At 40.0% G+C, this 25,196-nt stretch overlaps 2 protein-coding genes across 2 annotated transcripts; both read right to left on the reverse strand.

Moving 5' to 3' along the window:
• Nucleotides 1–9,576: 9,576 nt before the first annotated feature.
• Nucleotides 9,577–11,172, reverse strand: LOC147614644 (uncharacterized). Its single transcript, XM_086779915.1, has 5 exons — nt 11,049–11,172; nt 10,872–10,903; nt 10,433–10,674; nt 9,815–10,051; nt 9,577–9,726 (listed from the first exon to the last, which is right to left on the reverse strand). The coding sequence occupies exons 1-5, from the start codon at nt 11,099–11,101 to the stop codon at nt 9,658–9,660; spliced, it is 633 nt and encodes a 210-aa protein (XP_086636041.1). The 5' UTR covers nt 11,102–11,172; the 3' UTR covers nt 9,577–9,657.
• Nucleotides 11,049–12,988, reverse strand: LOC147614645 (GRIP/coiled-coil protein). Its single transcript, XM_086779916.1, has 2 exons — nt 12,708–12,988; nt 11,049–11,171 (listed from the first exon to the last, which is right to left on the reverse strand). Exons 1-2 carry the CDS (start codon nt 12,849–12,851, stop codon nt 11,103–11,105), a joined length of 213 nt encoding a protein of 70 aa, XP_086636042.1. The 5' UTR covers nt 12,852–12,988; the 3' UTR covers nt 11,049–11,102.
• Nucleotides 12,989–25,196: the final 12,208 nt, after the last annotated feature.

A 25,196-nucleotide genomic window follows, 5' to 3' on the forward strand; every position in this document is an offset into this window, starting at 1 on the left:
TAGTATACTCCCAATGCTCGCTCACCTCTTAGCATGTATCTCACATCGATATTTGGTGCATATTTTTAAAGGCCCCCATTATGAGGGAAGCCATTGGTGCACACGTGTCTTTGGTGGGAACCTTGATGGGGTCCTTATTGTGACCATTAAAGATTAGGAGATGGTCAATAGTATAGGTTCATTATTAGTGGGCAATGGTCAGTTGGGGCCGTGTTGAGAGCAATGAGTGTGTCTATGCCATGTGTAACCATCCATGTTGTATATACGCCTATACCACACTACTTGTAGCACTATATATGGAACAAGCTAAGGTATCCAATGCTTGTGAGTATCCACATCCTCTACACTTAGTACATCCTATACCGCGTTGTATATAGGGCTGTGTTAAGAGTGGTGACTATGTCTATGCCACGTATAACCATATGTGTTGTATATGCTATAGGGCCATGTTGAGAGCGGTGACTGAGTCTATGCCGCGTGTAACCGTTTGTGTTGTATATGCACCTATTGTATACAGGGCCATGTTGAGAGCGGTAACTGTGTCTATGCCACGTGTAATCGTCTGTGTTGTATATGCACCTATACACCACTCATGGCACTATATATGGATGTAGTTATTACAAGCTAAGGTATCTAATGCTTGTGACTATCCACACTCTCTACACTTAGTGCATCCCCTATCTAAAGTCTATCTAGATTTCCATCTAAGCTCTACTTAAGATCGCCATCACATTGTACTTATCTTAGGATTCTAAATTCTCTCGATTCTCTATCTATTGCTTGCATCGTCTATTGCACTTTATTTTGCTATCTATCTTTCCCTTGTGCTATAATCTTATATGGTATCAACAAACGGGTGCTTTTAGCAAAAATAGTGCATAAAGTCTAGTCTTTCTTTGTATAGAATACTAGGAGTGATGGCTTCTATCAGCTATTACTGTGCTATTGCACCACTCTTGCACATTTGTCCACCAGCCTTAATAGAAGATATGTTTGATTATTCAGTAACTGTGCTGAATTCAATTCAAGCCTTGTTTTTGCATCTTTCTCTCTCAAACTCAACAGTAATCATGTATGGACAACAAGAATTTGTCTGGTATTCTTCAAAAAGGATAAATTAAATGGGTCAAATTACTTCCTATGGAGTTTTATGGTTAGAAATGTCCTTATTACAAAGGGATTATGGAGTCTTATTAGTGATGGTGATAAGTCCCACCCAAGCAAAATTACTCCTACTTCTCTTCAAAGGAGTCAGAGGCCAACAGACCCAGGCTCAAGTCTCTCAAACTACTGCTGATCAAAGAAGATGGGATTCAGAGGATGCTCAAGCTTTATCATTGATTGTCTTATCAATTAAAAGGTCAATTGTTCTGCACATCAACTCTTGTAAATCATCCAATCTTTCTTTACTTATTAGGACACTCTGAAAATTAAAAGAATGTGCACAAGCGGAAGCAATGAACATGAGAGAGAGAGAGAGACAGAGACAGAGAGAGAGAGAGAGAGATTGCAAGCAAGAACTGAGCTTTATTAGCTTGAGGTTACAAAGTACAAGAGCTAGCAAATAGGGCAAGGAATGATATGTTGAATGAATAAAGGGAGCACCTCTTATATACTTGTACATGAAGCAGTCGATTGTAGGAAAACAGGCCGACAGCATAAAAGAAAGATGATGCAATATTTTAACACCCCCTCTGCATCTTGAAGTGTGCAAAAAAGTCAGAAGAAAACTAATGACGAAGGTGTGACCATGGACACCTCAGCATGGCCAGTACTACTGAGTACACCTCAGAAAATGCACATGTCAGCTTGTTGTCTTCAGAGAACATAATGCCACTATAGAGAGCAAAAGAAAATCTGCTTGGCTCCAAACTCAAAGTAGAATTGTGAACACATCACATCCAATAACAAATGAACATGGAACACATCCTATCCATAGTCTCTGCTAACCATTAGTTTTGGAACTCATCCGAACCATGAAGGAAACTTGGTTGATCCTGGAACTCATCCGGACCATCAAGTGAACTTGCATGTCTTTATACTTGGAACTCCGACACACGGGTCCCATGCTCTAGATTTAATATAAAAGAGCTTTTGAAAGCCCCCTCTCCCGCCCACAAGCCGTTTCTGGAAGGAAGACAGCACGTGGGGGAATGCCCTCAGGATCAGAGCGCAGGACACCAGTCATGTGCTCTCTAGACTGTAAGGCCTTGGGAGAGCTGGGATTGTTAGTAGACGAGTTTGTGTCAGTGTCATGTGACTTGTCTTTGCCCTTATTTGAAGACTTGCCCTTGTCCTTGGCTTTGCCTTTGTCCTTTGACAGGTGGCCTTTGTCCTTTGACTGACAATCCTTTGACAGGTGGCCTTTCTTCCCACACTTGTAACACCGACTCCGAACTTTCTTCTCTCTGCACTGTCGAGAGTGCCTGATCAGGTCCAATAGAGACGATGAATTTTTTATTTCCCCTGAGAAACTAGGATGGATTCCTCTTCGAAGAGGAGAGTACACAAATCATCAAACTCGAGGGAACGTGTTGTGATCTGAACCCGCAAAGCTCGGAAAACCATGTCATAATTTGTAGGAAGCCTGATGAGAAGGAGAGCAGCTAACTGAGAAGAGGTCAGGGCAATACCCATTGCCACTAATTGGTCATGAATTACCTTAACCTTCATCATCACAAACGACTGCACGGAACTCCCTGTGCTGTAAACTCCAGAGAAAAGAGCTGACCCAATAGGTTGACATACCGCATTGTAGAGTCCCATGCATATAGGTCTGTCAGCTTTCTCCAAACAGAAGCAGCACAATCCAATGTTTGCACAGCGGGGGAGACCTCTGGTGAGATGGCTCGTACAAGTGCAGAGAGTGAGCTTTTGAGTCTTGATTCTCCCAAGCTGAAATTTCGGTGAGAAAGGCATCCTCCTGGTCTTGAGTCCACTTCTTAGAGCTAGTAGGGCATTTGGGCTTTCATTCGTGGCCCTAAACAATCTCCCAGAGACCCTTGTGTGTGAACCAGACCTTCATCTGTAGCTTCTAGTGATCATAGTTTGTACCATTGAGCTTGTCCTCCTTGTTCGTGGAGGCGGGACTCATGTCTGCCTCAAAGAAGCTATGTCTCAAACAACCTCTGTAGCTAGGAAATCCACGTGCTCTCTCAAGCACCTTTCCATAGGATCCAACTAGGGAGGGACGAATAGCCCCTTCTGAAGATGTAGACTGGACAGCAGCAAAAGAAACGCAAAAACACACCACCGGGAATCTCCTACTGGAAGAGGGAGGGGATCTTGGAGGGAGAGGAGCTGATGTGCCACTTGTCTGATGCACTTGCTGAATCTGCACAGCTAGACCTCCTCCACTTGCCTCTGTAGAAGAAAACGCAACCTGGGGGTTGGCCGACAGCAGTTGGAGAGCTTGTAGAGCAAAAAATGCAGCTAAGAAAGAGAAACGCAGCCACTGTTTTGAAAGATCTACAGCCTGGAGAATCTAGGGAACCAGAAAACGTAGAGGAACAGATTGTGCAGCAGCCAAAGCTTAGGCGAATGATACCATGAAAGAATGTGCACAATCGGAAGCAATAAACATGAGAGAGAGAAAGATTGCAAGCAAGAACTGAGCTTTATTAGCTTGAGGTTACAGAGTACAAGAGCCAGCAAATAGGGCAAGGAATGATATGTTGAATGAATAAAGGAAGCACCTCTTATATACTTGTACATGAAGCAGTCGGCTGTAGGAACAACTCCACGACAGCATAAAAGAAAGATGCAATATTTTAACAAAAAATTATGTATTAGGATAAAAATGATGTTGGACTTGCTTCTCTCAAAAGGAAACTTGAGAAGGGGTCCATGCATGAACACTTAACAAAGTGCAGGACTTTAAAGAATAACTTCTCAATATTGATGAGATCATTTCTGGCAAGGAAATGGTTAACATCACCTTGAATTCTTTGTATGAATCTTATCTAGGTTACAATACTTCCCTTCTACTTTCTTTAAGAGGAAATGGAGTCCCTCTTACCTATCAAGATCTTGTTAACTTATTGTTGTAGGACGCCTTTAAAAGTTATAGCAATGAAATCATGCTTTAACAGCAAATGATAAGGGTAAGAAATTTCAATAGATTCACTCTGAGGTTGAAGGTGATACTGAAAAGCCAAAGAAGGCAAATTATTGATATTACAAGAAGCTCGGCCATGCAATTAAAATTGCTTCAAACTTCAAAATAAGGAAAAGAAGAAAAAGAAATCCAACAAGGGTTCCAACAATTTTGCCTCTGATATGCAGAGTTCAAAGAAAGAGGACTCTCGTAATGTCTTTGTCCATAAAGACTTCTCACTAATGGCAATTTGCAGAACTATAATCCTAAACAAGATGCATGTCTCAATGCAACTATCTCTAATAGTTGGTTTCTTGATAGTGGTGCTTCTAAGCACATAACTTCTCAAACAAGTTATGTGCTTCTAAGCACATAACTTCTCAAACAAGTTTGGTCAAACATATGGAGACTACACAAGGTAGTCATGCCAAAAATGCCTCTTACCTTGTCAAAGGTATTCGTGAGATAGTTCTCACTACTGTTAATGGTGAGGATCTGTCTTCCAAATATACTTTTTGTTCCAATAATTCAAAAGAATTTGCTTTATGTGCCCACTCTAGCACCGGGGGGGGGAGTCTTAATGTTGTTTGCAAATGATAAATGCATTGTTTGTGTGACAAAGAACATGACAAACAGATTATACTTACTGGATCTTTAACCACTGGTGGTTTGTACAAATTAGACATGTATGATAAGTGTGATGTTTCTTGTTTGGCAAACACATTTGATGCAATGAAAGATGCCCAACACTAGATGTGGCCACACTTCTATTGGTTATTAATGCTTTTGCAAAAATCTGGGATGTTAGAGGATCTTTCTTAACTCGATCCACCACCAAGATATGTTTGTGAAGGATGCATCCTTGGTAAACTTTCTCATCAACCTTTTCCAAAGAATGCAACAGATAGAGCTGATGTGTGTGGTCCAATGAGGACTACTTGTTTGGGAGGAAACTTATACTTTGGTACATTCATTGATAACCGCAACAAGTACAGTTGGTCTTACCCTATGAAGGAAAAATTAGAGGTATTTTCTCATTTTCATCACGTTGTTGTTATGGTTGAAAATGAAAATTGCTTAAAAGTTAAAACTCCTCGTTCAAACAAGGGGGGATATATGTCTAATACATTCAAAGGTGTTTTGGCACAAAAAGGCATTAAGCATCAGTGTACGACTCCTTATACACCGCAGCAAAATGGTGTTGCTGAGAGGAGAAACAAGACTCTCATGGAGATGATGAGATGCATGGTTAAAGGTCAGTAGCTTCTACATAAGTTTTGGATTGAAGTAATTTTTTGTGCTATCTATGTCCTGAATAGGTGCCCCACTAAAACTTTGAAGACTATCACTCCTTATAAGGCTTGGTTCAATTGAAAACCTAAGGTTGAACACATGCATGTATTTGATTGTTTCTTGGCATATGCACATGTGCCAGCACAAAGTAGAACTAAGCTTGATGATGACAAGGTAATGAAATGCATTTTTATTAGTTATGATGCTGAAAGCAAAAATTATCCTCTCTACAATCCTCTCACAAAGAAGATTATTATCAGTAGGGGGATATCATTTTTGCCAAGGATTCAATCTATCTAATGATGGAATTCAATAATCATGCCTATGCCAATTCTCTAGACATGTGTGATGGGTTATTACTTGTGCCAGTATCTAATGATTCTCATCAGATTTTACCTACTGATCCTTGTTTTTACAAGGGGAAAATGCTCAAGGATTCAATGCACCAACTTCAAATTAGCTAGATGAATCAATGAATCTAGGCTTATGCCTAGATATGGTTAGAAGCACCTTGGAGGATAGCAAATATATGCTTCTAACCATCTAGGCTTATGCCTAGATGGTTAGAAGCACCTCGAAGGATAGTGAATTGTTTGCTTCATTGTAAATTAGAACCAAATTCATCAACTGATATTGTTGAGTTTGCATTTCTTAGTCTACATGATGCAGAAAGACAAACCTGAGTTTTTGAAGAGGCTCAAGTTCTCTACATGATGCAGATGAACTAAGCCTTTGAAGAGGCTTAAGACGATAAAAATAAGGTGAAAGCCATCCAAGATGAAATTCTTTAAATTTAGAAAATTAGTGCCTGGGAGTTAGTGGATCTACCACTTAGCAAGAAAGCTATTTTGATAGTGGGTTTTCAAAATCAAGAGAAAGACATGGATTTGTCGACAGATTTAAGGCCAGACGAACCTGAGTTTTTGAAGAGGCTCAGGTTCTCTACATGATGCAGATGAACTAAGCCTTTGAAGAGGCTTAAGAAGATAAAAATAAGGTGAAAGCCATCCAAGATGAAATTCTTGAAATTTAGAAAATTAGTGCCTGGGAGTTGGTGGATCTACCACTTAGCAAGAAAGCTGTTTTGATAGTGGGTTTTCAAAATCAAGAGAAAGACATGGATTTGTCGATAGATTTAAGGCCAGACTTGTTACAAAAGTTTATGCCCAATAGAAAGGGATTGATTATAATGAAACTTTTACTCTCACTTTTTGTATAGCCACTATCCGATTTGTTATTGCTTTGGCAGCCCAACATGGATGGAAAGTCCACCAATTGGATATCAAAATAGTGTTCTTGAATAGTGACTTGTATGAAGAAGTTTATGTAAGTCTACCAGCTAGATTTTCCCAACTTGGTCAAGAACAAAAGATATGAAAGCTTTATATGGTTTGAAACAAACTCTCATAGCTTGGTACTAGAATATTCATGCCTATTTGATTGGACAAGGATTTCAAAATAGTCCTACGGAAAGCACTCTATATATTAAAAAAGATATCTAAGTCCGTAGACTTTTCCTATTTGACATTAAGCATATGGCAAGGCCGCTTTATATGTTCCAATGTTGTCTTACAACAAATAAGTGTCCATTTGCAGCACTGGTAAGATGCAAAGTGCCTTACGATAGATTGGGCGACCAATGAAACCATGTTGACCAATGGAGTGGTTAATAGAAGGCTTTAAAAAAGATTTATTTCTTTTACACTAAAATATTTTTAATAATTTCCTTATTCTTGCTCAATCTCCATTATCCTAACATTATGGAGAAAACTATTGGCATGGAGAAAAATAATCATATGTCATAGTTACACCATATTCGATAGAGTATTCATAACTTAAAATAGATATCGTTTGGCAAAAAACCTCATTCTATCAGAAAAAATTTTACTCAAAAATTTCTTTGATAATGTTGAATCTCCATTATCCTAACATTATGGAGAAAACTATTAGCATGGAGAAAAATAATCATGTCATAGTCACACCATATTCGATAGAGAATTCATAACTTAAAATAGATATCATTTGGCAAAAAACCTCCTTCTATCAGAAAAATTTTACTAAAAAATTTCTTTGATAATGCTGAATCTACATCACCAAGAAATCATGGAAATTTTATTATCATGGAGAAAAAAAATCATACATCATGGCCACACCATCCTCCTTTTCCATTTTGAAATTGACATGCAAGTTTAAGATTCCATTTTGAATTCGGCATTGAAATAGGTATCATGGAGGAGTCAATTGTACTTGAGAAAATTTATAAGTTTTATTTAGTATGTAATGATCATGATCCAAAAGAGATCCATAAGTTTTATCTAGTATGTAATGATCATGATCCAAAAGAGATGCATTCTAAAGACATCTTGAATGTGCTAGTAAAATTCTTTGAATTTCCTTATTTAATAGGACATAAAAATGTCCCATGACATTTTTATGTCCTTGTCAAACTAGTGCTAGAACTTCCTAATCTATAGGGCATATAGAAGCTATGCTATTTTTTCAAACCTTAGAACATGAAGCTGTTATTAATGTTGTGCTCGTTGGCATATTTTAATACATTTTGCTAATTGCTATCTTTGCTTTATGGCATGTCTCTAGGGTGCCTTTGTTTCTTGGAGTTTTTGTGTACTCTTTGTAGATTCATTCTTCATATCCTTAACATGAGATTTTTGCCAAAAGTTGTGTTCTTCAATAAAATCTTTGTCTTTTAGACTTGTAAGAATTTGTTCTAGATTTTGGAGAATCAAAATGATCCAAATCAAATCTTGTACTTTGATTTTTAAGTTTCTAGAATCTTTTTTAATAACTAATGATTTTGAGAGCTGTTTTTAAAAAAATGAATATCCATATGAACTTAGAAATATTTTTTTCTAAGTTTGAGTTTAAATCAAACGCAAAAATATGTAATTTGGTACTTCAATTGTATATCTTTCTAAGTACTACGTCTCCCTTTACAAGAGTACACTAGTGTGGGGCTTTGCCACCTACTATATCAATTTAGTAATATATTATTCTTGTTTGTCTTTGTTATTGTGCAATAGTTTTGCAATGTGAAACGATCCTTCTCCTTCTTGTATACACTGTACATTATTGTATCCTTACACTTTCATGTCTTTGTAGACCACCAATCATAAGACAAGCAACTTTATTTCTTACACTGCACATGCCACATGGCAACTATTGGGAGTGCTATATAGTTGCCATGAAGTTTTCACTTTTTTCTTATGTTAGATGGTGGTGGAGAATCAATTTGAAGTTATAAGATATTGAAACTATAAGGGCATCAAGACCACATCCTAAAGATGCAACTATTGGGAGTGCTATATAGTTGCCATGAAGTTTTCACTTTTTTCTTATGTTAGATGAAGGTGGTGGAGAATCAATTTGAAGTTATAAGATATTGAAACGAGGGCATCAATTCAAACTAAGACCACATCCTAAAGATGCAACTAGAATCAAAGAAGAGGTAGAAGCAGAGGATGGACCAAATCATTAACACCAAGCATTAAAAGGGCTTATATAAACAAACAGACATCAAATTAGAGGCTACAGCAAAAAGTAAGTCTGCAAGTAGAGAAATGCAAGTTTGGCAATAGAAGCACAATAGAAATTCCACCAACAAGCTCCAAAAAATAATATGAAAGGTAGTGTGGCAAAGTAAGAAACACAACTCCAAGGGAGGGCCAGCCAATAAGAAGAAATCTACTGGATGTAGGCTCATCGTAGATACCAAAGCGAAAACACATGGCTCAAAACAGAGAAAGTCCACACAAGTGAAGGTTGGAGGAGAAGAAATCACCACTCACTAGTGAAGTATGGAAGCGCTCATGAACTTTAGGGAGTACATCTCCATGCCGATGGTAAGAAGGGAGTTAGAAGGGCAAGATGGCTACAGGCAGCTGTGATGGACCAATGTTTCGGTCACATCCTTGTCTGTAGCCAACATAAACTATGTCAATAGAGGGAGTAAGAATGCATGGATTTGCTGGACAAGAAATGCATGATTTCCTTTAATGCACCACCATCTTTGGAAATTTAAACGTTGACAAGAAAATTTATGTCAGCATTCAAATAGTTAAATTATAATATGTGTTCTAAAAATAACTCTCTCTCTCTCTCTCTCTCTCTCTCTCTCTCTCTCTCACACACACACACACACACACACACACACAAAATGTGCTGCTAAAATTGGAAACAAATAACGCTGACCTACTTAATAAATAATTGTTTTTACAAAAAAACCCTCAATATAATCAATTTTCCTGATTCTAAACACCAACAAGATCGATAGGAGCAGTAGCCTCTTGTGTATAAGCAGCTTCCATAGCTCTAGTTTCCTGCAAAGGCACTTCTACAGTAAGAATGAAACCTACAAGCCCCATAGCAAAACGCTGCAATACTAATAAACCAAGTAGGCAACTTCACCTGAATGGGTAGAAACAATTTGAACTCTGGAGGAACCTCTTCCTCAGAGTAGAGCCGGTCAGAGAAGTAGATGCGGCGAATGCGACAGTTTGCATGGATTTGCACCCGGAGAGTTTCAACATAGTTCGTACCATAGGCACGCCTGGTAAAATCAGAAAGGTTGAACTGGATTTGGTTCCATCCTTCATCCAATCTCATCGGCATAGTGCAGATAAACGGTCTCACACGAGTTGTGGTCTGCAACCAAATTACTTATTCATCATTTGTGACTCTACAAATGTACGTGTGTGCTGATGTCAATACCATATCAACAATACAATAGGGTATGTCTAAATTGCATCAACCATCTGACAGGCTATGGAGAAAAGATTACTTCATTCAAATAAAAAAGATGAATGTAGAAAAGCAATAACATTTTGTGTGAATGGTGTTGAGCATGCATACATGTGTCTGTGTGTGCACAAAGGCGCATGTAAGTGTGTGTGTGTCAAAATCATATCAACCATCTGACATGTAGAAAAGCTTAAGCATTTGTGAGCCTTGGAGAGGAGTGAAGGCAGTTGACCATGCATGTGGAGTTCTGAAGGACGACACACTGTTCTTAGAAGAACACCTTACTTGATAATTAGAAGCTCTGAAGCGTCGCTTCAGGTACTTATCATCAAGCACCTCTACTTCAAACGTGAAGTATTTCTTCAAGTTTTTAATTATCATGACTAGAAACGGCAACTTAATCCCTAGTGTGCCGTGTGGATCTGGAGGTGCGGATATATAATTGGTAGTCACATTGGCACCCATGATTTCCACGACACATGATTGGATGTCTTCATCCGTCAGTCTCTTAATATGCCCATTCTTAACTGCAGTTTAGAAGACAGCATAGCTAAATCACCTTAGTTAAACTAAACCATTTTATAATCTCACAGCCTAAATCGAGGTCAAATATCATGTGTGGGCAATATGAAGGTTTGGCGAGCAAGCCAACTCATAAACAAGTTGCCCAAATCATAACTCAATTAGCTTTAAGGAAGTTGGCCGATCAAATATGTTTGCATACCGTGTTTGTCCCAGATTTGCAGCGGCTTGCTCCTAATGTGTGAAGCATTCCAAAGAAAGAGATCAAGAAAGAAGTACCTTGACACAATCAGGGTCAACAGCACAAAAAAGACTCCAGAAGTGCAAAATCACAAAACATTTCAAATCTGAAAGTGCCGTGTAGTGAAATCATGATTACCCAACACTGTAAAGTATGGAAAGAAAACCAGACTGGTACGCATTTTTGAACATCTTATATTGAGAAATGGTTGCCTTGCTCTTTATTCGTCACAAGAATCTGATTGAAATCTGGCCGAGAAGTCTGCAACAAAATCAAGTTACAAGTTCAATACTGCTTACAATGTAGCCATTAATTTAGCTTTGAACAAGTTGTTCAACTCAAGAAACGCCACAAACACACCGTCCTAGAGGTCTTCCCACCCTTAGTTTCATGAAAAACAACTTCGCAGCATTACAAAAATTTGAAGCTTCATCATTTTCACTTAACATATATAAAATAAAAATAAAAACTCCATAGTATGTGTATATGAGTGCATGCTCGTGTGTATTATTTATATGTATATACACACATCTATATGTTATACACACATACATAAATACATGCATACATAAATACATAGATAGATACATATATACATACAAAAAAACACACACACTCACACATGAAAAAACTTCATCACTTTCATTTGAACTTTTTTGGAAATCCATGTGTGTGTGTGTGTGTGTGTGCCTACATGTTATATTGAAAATAACATTTTCGAAAATAAATAAATAAATCCATATGTACTAAAAAGATCGTATTCTCCAAAAAGGTGAGCAATAACTTGTTCAATGTTATTGTCTCATACAAACTCTGGCTGCAAAATATTAAGATTTCAACAGACTTGAGGATATGCAGCGCATGATTATTACTGTTAACAAGTAGAGATCAAGGGCCACATTAGCCATTTGACTCAGAAAACAACTATATAAAAAGTCTTAAATGATTGTTCTAAGTCGGGATGGACTACACCTCATTTCAAGCAGAAAACCCTAGAGACTCTGCGTCTTTTCTTGTGAAGGAAGAGGAAACTATCTATTGATCCTTGATGATCCAATTACACAAAATGTTACAAGCAGCTCATTATTCTATTTATTATTATATGATGGCACATGCACAAAAGCACATTGACAAGCAGCGTCCACAGGTCTTATGAATACCATTACACGGGATAGTGATGTGTTAGGAATGATTGCAATGCATTTCGAAGCTGGCTCACATGTGCAGAAATAAGTTTGCAGCCTAGCTATGATTCTGAAAGGTATCATCAAAAACCTCCATGTTCATTGAGACCCTAAAGTCACAAAGATAGGTGATGAAACCCTGTAATTCAAACCCTCTAACCGCACAGGAACTTGACATCTTTGGTCACATAATTGAAAACCCTAGCTCAGATTGAAGGAATCCCTACAATTTTGAACAGATGCAGAATGATAAAATCCTAAGATTATATAGCAATCTCTGTACAGTTTAGGGAGCTGATTTCAAGCCCTCGGCTATAGTTCCGTCGAATTACAGTATGAATGCAAACAGAAATGAAACCCTAAGATGCGAAAACTTGATATAAAAACCCTAAAAGTTACAGAATGCATAATCAAATTACGAAGCCCTGAAATTGACCGCTGATTTAGAAAAAGAACAAATCCTGCGTAGAAAAACACAATATAAAGTTTGCGCAAAGAAAGAAAACCTGTCGCGAAACCCTAGAACTGAAAACCTACCATGATCTCTTAAAGGAAACCCTGATTCTGAAAAATAGTGCACGCAAACAAACAGAGAGAGAGGGGAGGGGGGTACCAGGTCTTTGAAGAGGATGAAGACGATGACGAAGAAGAGGACGAAGAGGATCTCGAACTCTGCGAGGCGGACGAAGGCGAAGACGAGATCGACGGCCCGCGTGAGTAGAGAAGGGGGCTTGTTAGGACCTGCCTGGCGCCTCATATCACAAGAGAAACACGGAGGGAGATATTTTCTGCTTCTGCTGAAGAAGCTACGAAGCGATGGCGATGGCGATGGCGATGGCGATGGCGATGAGGGTTACGATCCTCGGAGGGTTACGACCCTCGGATGCTTCGGTTGTGGATTTAACCCTGGTCGAGTTAAAACACCTCTCCACATTCATAGATGCTCAAGGGGTGCTCTCATTTCTATCAAATCAATTTGAACATGAATAGAAAAATCTCAAGAACACTTACAGGTAGGCGCCAATGCGGCTCCTCGGTTCTTCATTTTTCATTTGACCTTTTGTAACTCTCTCCAGACCATCGCAACAATGATAACAACACAACTGCACAGACAAAACTCTGCATGTTGCTGCTGAATTCATCTCTTTGCCTCTCTAGGTTTTACACCCACTTCTTGAAACACTAGAATTGGACCTCCTTGATGGTCCCAGTAATAGCTTGGCAAAGAATCTTGTGATATGGTGGATTCAGGTCAAGTTCCACTTCATACTCTCGATTTTTAGCATTTTCATCAATCAAGACTTGATTGACCAAAGTAGCTCTTATTGTTGGAGACTGTGGTGATAATGCAAGTGGAGGTAAGGAACCTTGGGCACCCTATACACACCTCAAGAGTTCTCTGGTTGTTCACTGTGGGTGATAATATGCACCTAGAATTTGAGTTTGAGTGATAGCTGTAGATTTCCCTTACGACGTGCTAGCAAGGCGAGAGAAACTCTACTAGTAAGGCGATGCAGTAAAGGCTCTAGAAAAGCGACATGAATTTGTATCATGATTATCCCATCACAAGAAATGTGCACAATATAAGTTAGGCCTTGGTCTCATATGAAAACATTTTAACTCATGTGATTTGGTGGTAGATCGCACATAAGGATATAATTAGCATTACATGCAACTTTATCGTGTATCACCTACGTTAATTTTAGAACCCGTCTTCTCCAAACAGAGCTACACTTCTGAGTACTAGGTTGTTGGATTGGTTGTTGAAAAATAAGTAATGAAGGGTACTTGGAAATAAGGGGGAGTATGCACCTTAGAGATGAAATGTTGCTAAGGTTATAAGAAATCACACTAATAAATGTTAAGAAACATTTTAAACCTCAAAAGGTGTTAACCAGCAGGCATGGTAGATTCCTAGGAATAGGGCACACAAAAGTCTTCAATTAGCATTAAGCCTCAAATCAAGGGAGGTGGACCTAGAATCAAGGAGATGATTTAGGGTATGTTTAGGTAAGGATTAAGATAAACCGTGGGCTAATATTAGATGATGTACCTTAGCCTATCTCCCCAACTAATGTGCTCCTCGTAATCTTGGTCAGTCTCATCTATGTCCCCCTAATGATTTGAGTTGATATCTCATCCATTGATGGACTTCCTTCTAGGCTTATGGTTTCCACATTAAGCCATAGTGATAGTCACTGGGCCTGAGAGGATTGCTCTCAAAACTCCTGTTCTTCCTTAGGCTCTAACCTTATTGACTGGTTAAGGTCACTAACTCATCATTTGAACCAATGTATGAAGCCATGGTATGTAGTGAGTTTTGTTTAGAGTTTTGTGACACCCATGCTCATTCACACATTCCTTTTTGAGTTCTCCCCTAGGACGAACTCTCTGAGCCCAAGTTTCCTCTCGTGAATCATGTGTTCTCTCAGGATATGGTCATGTAATGCTCTCAAGTTATCCACATCTTTGAGCTCTCTAAAAGTTATGGATTTCTTTCTCAGTTCAAGCCCTTTTAAAGTTTCCCAAGTTTCCAATGGTTATCCTAAGTGGTCATTCAATGCTAGATCCCTTTTTTATTCTTGGCTACATACACTACCTTCATGAGATGCATCGATTGGGTTTAATGGTCTCAATTTAGGAATTTTGTGCAAAAATAATGAGATTAGTCCTGTAGGTCCCTCTATTTCTAGTTGGATATGCTGCACAGCTTCATGTGCTTTGTTTAACCTTGAGATCTCCTCTCTCGGGTTAGGGTAGTCTTACAGTTTCTTTAGAAGGGGTTCGCCATATTTAGGCCTTGGCTTGTAACATCCTTCTACTACCTTCTTGGCCACATTTCCAAGAGTTTGTCAATTCTATCCACCAAGATTGATTTGTTGCTAATTTTCATACCTCATTCCTCATCGAGAGAGATTTAAATTGGAGTTTTCATAATGTCTTTAATTTCAATGTAGCTCGGATCATCTCTTTGATCCTTGGTTTATCTGCATCTCTCATCCTTATGGGCTTGTAAAGCTTTTTGGGCTTTCTTCCTAAGTTCTTCAATTCAATCCATTAGGATTGTCCCATCAAGGTTGTCTAGAGTGGCTTGAATCATTTATTAGATCCTTGGTTTATCTGCATTTCTCATCCTTATGAGCTTGTGAAGCTTTTTGGGCTTTCTTCCTGACTTCTTCAATTCTATCCATTAGGATTAGCCCATCGAGGTTGTCTACTCATCGTTCTTCTTCTAAAGTGATTTGAGTGGAGGAATCTGGAACATCCTCGATCTCAAAATACCACAAAAAGTCCTTTGGATCCTTCTATTTTGTTTCTTTCTCTCCCTTAGGACTTTGAGAAGTCCTTGATTTCATTAGTTCGGTTGGAGGCTCGATTAGAAACATTGTTGCCTTCTCTTTGTTATGATCTCTATTTCTTCTTTTCCCCTTTTTAATATTAGGAGATTCTAATGCTGAAGTTGTCATAAAGATGTCACGGACAGGGCTACCCAATCTTGCAATTGCCGGCTTGGGCTCTTGACCACCAACAGTACTTCCTTTTTTCTATCCGAGAAAGATGATGGACAAGTAACACTAATGATTCCCAACCCTATGGCAAGTGATGATGTATTCATTGTAGGATGTGGAGTTGTTAGCTTAAAAGGGCAGTAATTCATCAAATGATCAATGTCGCACTTTGTACACCATCAAATGATCAATGTCGCACTTTGTACACCATCTATCCAAGGGCAATGGGTTAGCTTTGCAGCTTCTAGGCTGGCTTTCATTGGGTAGTCAACCACTATGTGAGGGCCTTGACATCTGAAACATGCTAATGGAGCTCACCTCAGTGTATTGATGTCCCTCACTCGTCAGTAAGCTCCTAGTGCTATTTTCATTAATGTAATCAATTTGGTGTGTGCCTACTAGCATCAAATGTCATGGCTAGGTCATGTGGTGTTCACTCCTTGGTGGGCTTCCTACCTCCACATAGGTTCTTTTATGATAGGCTTGGTACCCTTTCCTAGTGGGGGGTGGTTGAGGCGCTAACACTGGAGGTGGAGTCTCCATGTCCCTATAAGGATTCCTAGCAATAATTTGGCTTTTGTTGACATGAGCTAGATTGGTACCGTTGGGAGGTGGTGCTCTAATGGTTAAGGAGGCACCGATAACGCTAGCGCTCCCATGGGCCATTCACATCATTCCCTGGGCATGGTAATAGTTAGATGATTCATGATTTTCATTTCTTATATAGTATCCACACATTGGTTTGCTCTAGCTCTTAGAACTAGACATTCATGAACAATGTGGTTGCCTCTACAAATAGCACACCACATCATTTCACATCTAGGATCTAAGTGAGGATGGCCAATCTCTCTTGAAGCGGCTTTGAATACCCTTTTGAGTCTTTTGATTATAGTATTGGCATCACTCTTTGGCTCTTTAGCCTTCTGCCCGAAGTTATCGTCGAGGTCTATGTTTTCTAAGCAGCACTCTATTAGTGTTCGATACCTCTTAGCATATAATGCATCATGGAGTTGCTTGCTTCTCAACCCATCTAAGAACAAAGAGATTAGCTTGGTTTGGCTTGGTTTCCCCTGTTGTGTTCAAGTTCTTGAGATGTTTGATGTAGTCTCTCACAATCTCGTGTTCAAGTTGTTTGAATTGGTACAATTGAGTTGTTGAGCTATATGCTACCTACCTTGGAGAATCCCATTTGTAAATGCTAGCTCCAAGTCTTCCATGGATTCTTTCCTGCAAATCCTCTACATTTGGAACTAAAGCAAACCTCTAAGTTCAAGCCGAAAGAATCTATCTTTGTCCTAGGATTGGTCACCCTTTTTCTACACTACAAAATTTCTTGAAAATAGCCAAATGGCTAAAGCAAACCTCTAAGTTCAAGCCGAAAGAATCTATCTTTGGTCACCCTTTTTCTACACTACAAAATTTCTTGAAAATAGCCAAATGGCTATAGGGATCTTCCTTTCCTTTGTACTTGGACATTAGTTTGGCTATGCAATAGGGTCTTATCTTTGGATGGCTATGTTCCACTTCCTCTCTCATTCCTCTTGTGGGTTTGACTTCCCCGCAGGAATGGCATCTATGATTCTTCTTATCTCAAGGGCGAAATGATATGAGACCTTTGTTTTGACCAATTTTGCTATTGGCTCACAGAAGCCACTGCCATGTGTCTTGGTTCTCAACTCTATGAGATACATGATTATAGGATGGTCCCACATAACCATAGGCTGGTGCCCTAAAAGATGCTTCTCTTGATTATTCACAAGGTATGAAGCCTTTGCATGTGTCATTGGCAATATAGTGGTACTCCATGAGTTATCGGTGCACTTGAGGCACTATGTTCATGGATCTCAAATCTTGCGGTTCCTTGTCCTAAATGGATTGATATGACTACCTTGATTGGGTTTACCATTCTTTCTAGAGGCAGAGTTTCTTGCCTAATGGTTCTCATTCCAATGAAAGCTAGATGTTTCTCCTTATTGGATCTAACATGGATGGAATCCTGACTTCGGCTTTAGGTCTACACTTAGTTTCCCTTATGGAATAAAATGAGAACTCATCTTGTTAGCCACAGAGTTTCCTAGTCTAGAATTTATTTTCTCTACAAAAGTCTCTTTTCTCCCAACCTCAAAGTTCTATGTTCTAGGTTGGTATTGGATGGAAAGACTCACCCCTACCCATACCTTTCTATACCTCTCACTTCTTTGGTAGTTATTGGGACATATGAGCTACCATCCTCATCCACATATGTAGTTTGATCGGTTGTTGGATGATAACACTTTTGCTAACTAAGGGTGCATCTGGAAATTTGAGGTTTCCATCCACATCCATTTGCAGAACGGTGCTAATGTAGAGGTTATCAAAGGCATCTAGGAATTTAAGGTTTCCATCCACATCCCTTTGCATAATGGTGATGATGTAAAGGTTGCCAAAGGCATCATCATAATAACTATGTCACCTTGATTGGCTCAAACTCTCCTAAAAAAGAATCTATCCTACTGCTACATTCAAAGGTTGAGCCCCGATAAGCTTTGTGCAAGCTCTTGATGTTTCATGTACTCTATAAAAAGTCCTTCTACTCTAGTTGGTACTCCAAATGTCCTGATATACTACTAGAGGAGTTTTTCATGGAGATACACATGCTTCCTTTTGGATCTACGTAGAATTCATGTCCACCATCACGCATAGCAAGAACGACTTTTGGGTTGTCAAGGATCTCTAGTTCAATGCCAAAAGTAACCATCGTTCCAAGAGTACCCTATTATGGTCAATGTAGATTGGAACTTTAGCAATCTCATGCTAGTCATAGCATTATAATGCATAGGTTTCACTAGGTGTTTGAATATACACTCGTTCCCCCATATTCTCACTAACCACATCTTTCTCTGGTTTGGTGAGCTACTTGATCCCTTTCGGCCCTTCTTAATGATTCATTGACTGATGCTCTATTGATTCCTATCCTACTAGCAGAAGCTCTACAGGGTTTATACCCCGCATTACTGATCTAGTCTCTTTCATTGTGAAGGACTCTTGGTCTACTTCTGAGCTAGTGTCTGGAACAACTAAAGAGGCTAACTCTACATGTGGTCTAGTACTGCTTCCTCTAGTGTCTGGCACGACTAGGGAGGTTAACTCTACATGTGGTCCATTATTACTCCTTGGTGTCAGACTGTGAGACAAAGTCCCATATTTGAAGATTGGGTTTGAATAGGACTGAGCACGAACTCACGGCCTGAGTGCAAATGCATAAGCACTTGATCCAACAGCTGTAATTTTTGGACAACCCTTACTGATCCATCTTTCGGGAATGATGCCCATTGCCTCTTGCCCAAAATACACCCCTCACATACATGTTTAATAGGTGCCTCATACTTTGGCAATTCTAACACCATCTCTTGCCTTTTAAGACATAACAAACTACCAAAATTCAAGTGACCAAAGTGAGCATGCCATAGGTCATCACTCATAGCACATGTGTAAGTAATTGAACAAGCATTATGTGACAATCTCTCATACCTCCTGTCCAACCTGTAAAGCCCATGGCTTAGAGTGATAACTCCATCACTCCGGTCCATGAATTGTACACCTATCATCAACAAATTTGACCACTAGGCCAGCTCTAGCAATGGCAAAGGACAACAAGTTCTTTTTAATACATGGCACAAACAAGACTTTTGAGAGAGTGATCGCCCCACCATTTGCAGTAGTGAGAACAACCTTACTAACTCCTTTCACTGGATATGAGGAGTTGTTTGTACATGTGATTGTGCCTCCTTGAGGAGCATACTCAAGAGAGGAAAGCAAATCATGCTATGAGAAGTAATGTGCTTGCTAGCACCACTATCAAAATATCAAACATGATGATCTATCACTAAGATGTATACATCATGGATAGAAGGGTCATAACTGTAGTGCACATCATCATGTGCATAGTTTGCTGACTCCTTCTTTTTAGCACTCGGTGCTAATGCATATACCAGCCCACAACCATGCCTGACTCTTTCTTCTTCTCCTTCTCTAGTCTTAGTCTATACATTGATATAATGAAAAAAATAGTTATGTTTGCCTTTCTTCTTAGGCTTCTCGCCCCCTTCTCGTCGACATAGAAGACTGGGTTGATTTTGCATTTGGCTTATAGTTGCCCTAAGAAAAGGCTTTACCTTTACCTTTTTGGTTGTTAGAGAATGCCTGATCTGCCACACACATACTAGTTTGGTTTTGCCAAAATTTCTCTTCTTGCTAGAGCACTACAACCAACTCATCAAACATAAGGGCATTCAGATTACCCTACATCATGAGCGAAACTTTGGTATGAATCCTGTAAAGTTGTGAGAACACTAGACACAAATGAAATGTATCCTTGTGAGGAATTTATCCATTAAATCTCCCTCATTCATATGCTCGAACTCTAATTGCTTATGTAAGTGAGCCACTCAACCCTTTGGTAAACCAATACATGATGCCACATTAGTCATATGCTCAAACTCTAATTGCTTATGCAAGTGGGCCACTCAATCCTTTGGTAACCAATAGATGATGCCACATCATATAAGACCACAACAAGTAGTTGGTCTCGTGAAGCTTATTCTCAACAGATAGCATCCCAAATACATCACTGCCTACCATTTGAGCCTACAAATAACAAATCTCTAACACAAAATACAAATATCCCAACTACCCTATATGTAATATCAATGCTTACTAAATGCAACCGAGATGGCCTACCAACAATAGATCATTGATGATGAAGGAAACTTGCAAAGTGTATGAAAAAATAGCATAGTGTAGAGTATAAATAGCATAGTGTAGAGTATAAATATTACTAGCAAGAATGCAGAAATCGATGACAATAATGAAGGATGCTATCGAAGCTATTTAATGATGAGCTCGAAGATGTAATGTCAAAGATAATGACAACCATGTCTGAACACCAAATGCTAATACGGTGTAGAAAACCCAAAATCAAACAAAGACACTTTGAACTGACACTCACATGGGATGTTTACAAAAGCCTTATAACACGTGAATGAGTCCCGAAATGCATAAAAACTCTATTAACAACACACTATAGGGTATACCTTCTCCGTCTAAGAGGATAGCTCAACTTGAGACAATTAAAAAAACAAATCATTGTATGAGGTATGCCTGGGAGCTCGCCTCTACTGGGATGTTTTGCCCCCAAAGTCCAGCTTGCCAGAGAACCACCTATTTTTTTTGTGGCGTTCACCAAGATGGTGAATTAAGTAATAGTGGGCAACCTGTGGTGGCAAGAAGCCGGGTCTTCCATACTCCACCAAGAGACTCCTACCATCACCTCCGGACTGCTTACATGTGCCCTTCGACACCTCCAACTGCTCCGACCACCATCACCGCCAGTGCCCTCCGACCGCTTTGACCGCCATCACCACCGGTGCCCTCCGACCGTTGTCACCACTGGTGCCCTCCAACACCTCCGACTGTCACACCGTCTCGGTACCATCCGACACCTCCGATTGCTCTGACCACCGTCACAGCCGATGCCCTTCAATATCTCTGACCCATCGGGTCCTCTGACTACCAGTGGCACTTGGCACTTACGACTTGCATGGCCAACTCCAATAGTACACATGGAGGCAACACCCCTCTCCCTTTCCCAAGGCAGGGCCTCTTGAGCACCATCTCACTTTTCCCGTCACTTTTCCCGATGGAAGATCTCCTCTCTACACAACATGATGAGGGTGGACTTCGAGGAGGAGGACACCCAAGGAGGAGTTAAGGGGAGCACTCTCTCTGCCATGGAGCACATTCTCTCTCGTGTACCACATTCTCTAGGAGAGGACATTCTCTTGTAGCACATTCTCTGGTGTATCACATTCTCTATTGGAGCATAGTCTCTCTTGTATCATTCTTTTTGGAATTTTGTTATACAGTGTTACACTCTTGTGGTGTTTTCTCTCTCTCTCTCTCTCTCTCTCTCTCTCTCTCTCTCTCTCTCTCTCTCTCTCTCTCTCTCTCTCTCTCTCTCTCTCTCTCTCTGTGTGTGTGTGTGTGTGTGTGTGTGTGTGTGTGTGTGATCAAGGTGAGTGAGTGGTCAGTGATGGGTGTGGTGTGAGTGAGAGACCTATAGGGATATTGCGGTGCTAGGTGGTGGTTAGAGGGCACAATAGACAGTGTAGAGAATAGGTCTTGCATGTCTAGCCAGTAAGGTCGACTCATCCTTGGTGGGTATACTTCCCTAAGAAGATCCACGCTCCCTTTCCCGTAACCCTAGTGTTTGTGTCGGTAGTCCGTGAGCTCCCTAGTGAGGACCAGCAAAGTCATCCACACATATGACATATCTAAAAATGCTGGTAAATGTGCCAAAATATCAAGTGCCTTTATGTCTTTCAAGACCAAATAGCATAAATGCCTAAATCTCTTGTGCCACACCTTGTAGTGCCCAAATTGGCCTACACAAAAATCCTAACAATTTATATAAATTGTTATGACTTAAACATCTCCCAATGACATTGTTGCTAGCATCCAAGATGACTACACTAGCCCTTGATCAAAGTGAGTGAACCTTGAGGTCACGATCTGCTATGGCTATAAATTATAGATGCAACAACAAAGATTAGGTTTCACTTAATATCTAATACATCTAGCAACTTTTTCGTGTCACGTTCACACAAAAGACTATTGTGCTTTTTCAAATTGAAACAAACATGACTCATGCAAGGTTCTCCAAGTGGGATTATGGTGGCCAACATTGTTTGGTGATGCCATATAATTTGTTAAAGGATGTGAGGAATGTCAAAGATTTCTGATAGAATACCCCTCACACCAATTATAGTCATACAACCCTTTGAGAAATGGGGAATCAACTTCGTAGGACCTATTAGTCATGTCACATGCCAACAGCCTACCATGATCACATCCTCCTCGTATCCTCCTCGTCTCGCATGAACTTTAAGAGAGAGAGAGAGAGAGAGAGAGAGAGAGAGAGAGAGAAACAATACACATTCATTTTGTCTAGCCAAGTAGTGTAAACACTAGTCATTAGTATATAAGTTAATTTTGACATTAAGCAATACACATTCATTCCCTTGTAATAATAGAGTACTTTCCCCCTTCTCTGCTCTCTTGCTTGCTTGTGTTTTGTTGGATTCTTGCATAACTTGATGGTTGCTTAGATGGATAGTTTTGAGTCTAAGTTTCTCCCTCTCATGAGCTTCTCTTCTACCCACCTCTTGTGAGCTAGAACCACATGAAGGGACCCTCTTCTTGCCTATATCTAGGTAGATAGATTCCTTCCTCCTTCATACCCATAGATATGGAAGCATTTCACCGTGACAATTGAATGAGGAAGGATGGGATAGCATACTCATATAGGGAAGTTTCATTTCATGACTCTACAACAAAGTACCAATGGCACATGTTTTGGCATAGACAATGTAGGCTCTAGTCTTGAATAGATTGACACCACCCCTAAGGACTAGCCTAGGTGGTGTCCTTGCATGAGCTATCTTGTACTATCACATTCCCCTTCTCAATCTCCTTTACTCTATGTCTATAAGTCTTTGAGGCAACTCTTGCTTTTTCTAAGATTTCATTGATTGGTAAAACCCATGCTTGCCCCTGGATCCTTTGAGAGATGGAAGCCTCTCCTACTATATGGGAAACTACTCTCTCTTAATTTGCACGCATGCAATAATTGCGTTGAGGAAGATTGTCTAAACATATCCATCTCTCTCACACTTAGCAAGTTAAGACTTTCCAATCATTTTGGACCTTGGGCTAGGTCTGGCAAGGATGCTTGCAATGGGTAAGTCTTGTACATGTGATCTATGCCACGGAACCTATACAAAAGTGGTGTGTCAATGGTGATTGTGTTGGTAGTGTGATTGCCATGGCTTTCTTAATGTAGCACTCATCCACACAATGAGGTCCCTTGTAATGGTAGCTTACAATGTTAACATTGCAGTGGCTACCTTGCTCCTAGAGAGTGTTGATATCTCTACCTCTAGTGTTCTGCCTTTCTTAATGTGGCACTCATCCACACAATGAGGTCCCTTGCAATGGTAGCTTACAATGGTAACATTGCAGTGGCTGCCTTGCTCCTAGAGAGTGTTGATATCTCTACCTCTAGTGTTCTGCACTGTAATGTGGTAAGTTGTCACACCATCTGTGACATAGTGGCTTACGATCTAAGTGAAGGAGGACTATGAGCCTCTAGCGTCTACCCTCCTCCCTGCCATCCCCCTCAAAAGAGGTGGTTCGAGTGGCAACACCAACGGTGGGTACCCTCAAAATTCCTCATTGGGACACATGTTACCCTAGGTTAGGTGAATTAGCGATTAACGGCCTTGCCTATGGTGCTAGCAATGCCAAAGGTTTCCTTGCATGGGCCGGTTTTGCTACCTTACTTACTAGTTCTTATAGCAATGAGTCATGTCATGGTTCTTCTCAAGTCTCGTTAAGCACACTAAGCCTTATCTCGGCCTTAATTTTGGGCATTCCATGCTAGTGTGGTTAGCACAACAAATTGGGTACCAAAACAACTCACATTAAGGATATATAAGTGGTTGGCCCATGTCTTTTCCTAACCAAGGGTACATAAGTGGTTGGCCCGTGTTGTCTTTTCCTAGTGTAAGTGGTTGCTACATGAGTGTAGTGAGCTCTACTATTGATAGTGCCATTGATGGCTCTTTTCTTTCGGTCTTGCAGTGACCTCTACCTAACTGGTGGTGGTGTTGCTATTGTGGTTGTGATGCTCTTTCAAAGGAGTTGTGCTAAAAGAGGCCTTTAGGCACTCACCTTTACTTAGTCATCTCGCCATATCCAAAGCTAAAACATTTAGCCAAACATTTCTAAGTAAGCAATGGGATATTTTGTCCCATTTAATTTCCACACGAGTTTAGCAATTTGGATTGGTTTAACTTTGTTAAGTTGCTCTGAGTGGTGCAATGTTCGATACATTGCGAGTGGTTTAACTTTGTTAAGTTGCTTTGAGTGGTGCAATGTTGGATACATTGCGAGTGATATATCACTAATTTAAGTATCTACGCTAGGAATGGTTAAGGGTAGTAAGAATAGGGATATGGCTAAGGATACAAACTTGGGGCATAGGATGGAAGTGGTGTATGTCCAGCCATAGTACTGTTAGAACTGTGGGGGATATACATGAATATTAGGGTCATAATAAGGATAATGACCTCCCCCTGTTAAAACTGTGGGGGGATATCCTTATTATGACCTTGATATACATGAATATCATGATCATAATAAGGATAGTGACCTCCCCCTATTAGAATTGTGGAGGATATCCATTAATAGTAGGGCCATAATAATGATAGTGACCTCCCCATAGGGTGTACCTCCCCCTGTTAGAACTGTGGGGGATATCCATTAATAGCAAGGCCATAATAAGGATAGTGACCTCCCCATAGGGTGAATCTCCCTTTCTTAGAACTGTGGGGGACATCCATTAATAGCAGGGTTGTTAATAAGGATAGTGACCTCCCCCCTCTCCATTGGGGTGAACCTTGGGGCATAGGGTGGAAGTAGTAGGGTGGAAGTAGTGTATGTCCAACCATAGTAATGTTAGAAATTGTGGGGGATATCCATGAATACCAGGCTTG

Source organism: Cibotium barometz, chromosome 41, assembly GCF_041138505.1.
Source record: "Cibotium barometz isolate CiBa-2024 chromosome 41, ASM4113850v1, whole genome shotgun sequence".
Lineage (NCBI taxonomy): Eukaryota > Viridiplantae > Streptophyta > Polypodiopsida > Cyatheales > Cibotiaceae > Cibotium > Cibotium barometz.

Coding starts and splice junctions, on each gene's coding strand:
- LOC147614644 (XM_086779915.1), bottom strand. CDS start 11,101: ATGTTCAAAAATGCGTACCAGTCTGGTTTTCTTTCCATACTTTACAGT. Junction 10,052..10,432: donor TCAGAGCTTCTAATTATCAA/GTAAGGTGTTCT, acceptor ATTTGGTTGCAG/ACCACAACTCGTGTGAGACC. Junction 9,727..9,814: donor AATTGTTTCTACCCATTCAG/GTGAAGTTGCCT, acceptor GTGCCTTTGCAG/GAAACTAGAGCTATGGAAGC.
- LOC147614645 (XM_086779916.1), bottom strand. CDS start 12,851: ATGAGGCGCCAGGCAGGTCCTAACAAGCCCCCTTCTCTACTCACGCGG. Junction 11,172..12,707: donor TCATCCTCTTCAAAGACCTG/GTACCCCCCTCC, acceptor ATTTTGTTGCAG/ACTTCTCGGCCAGATTTCAA.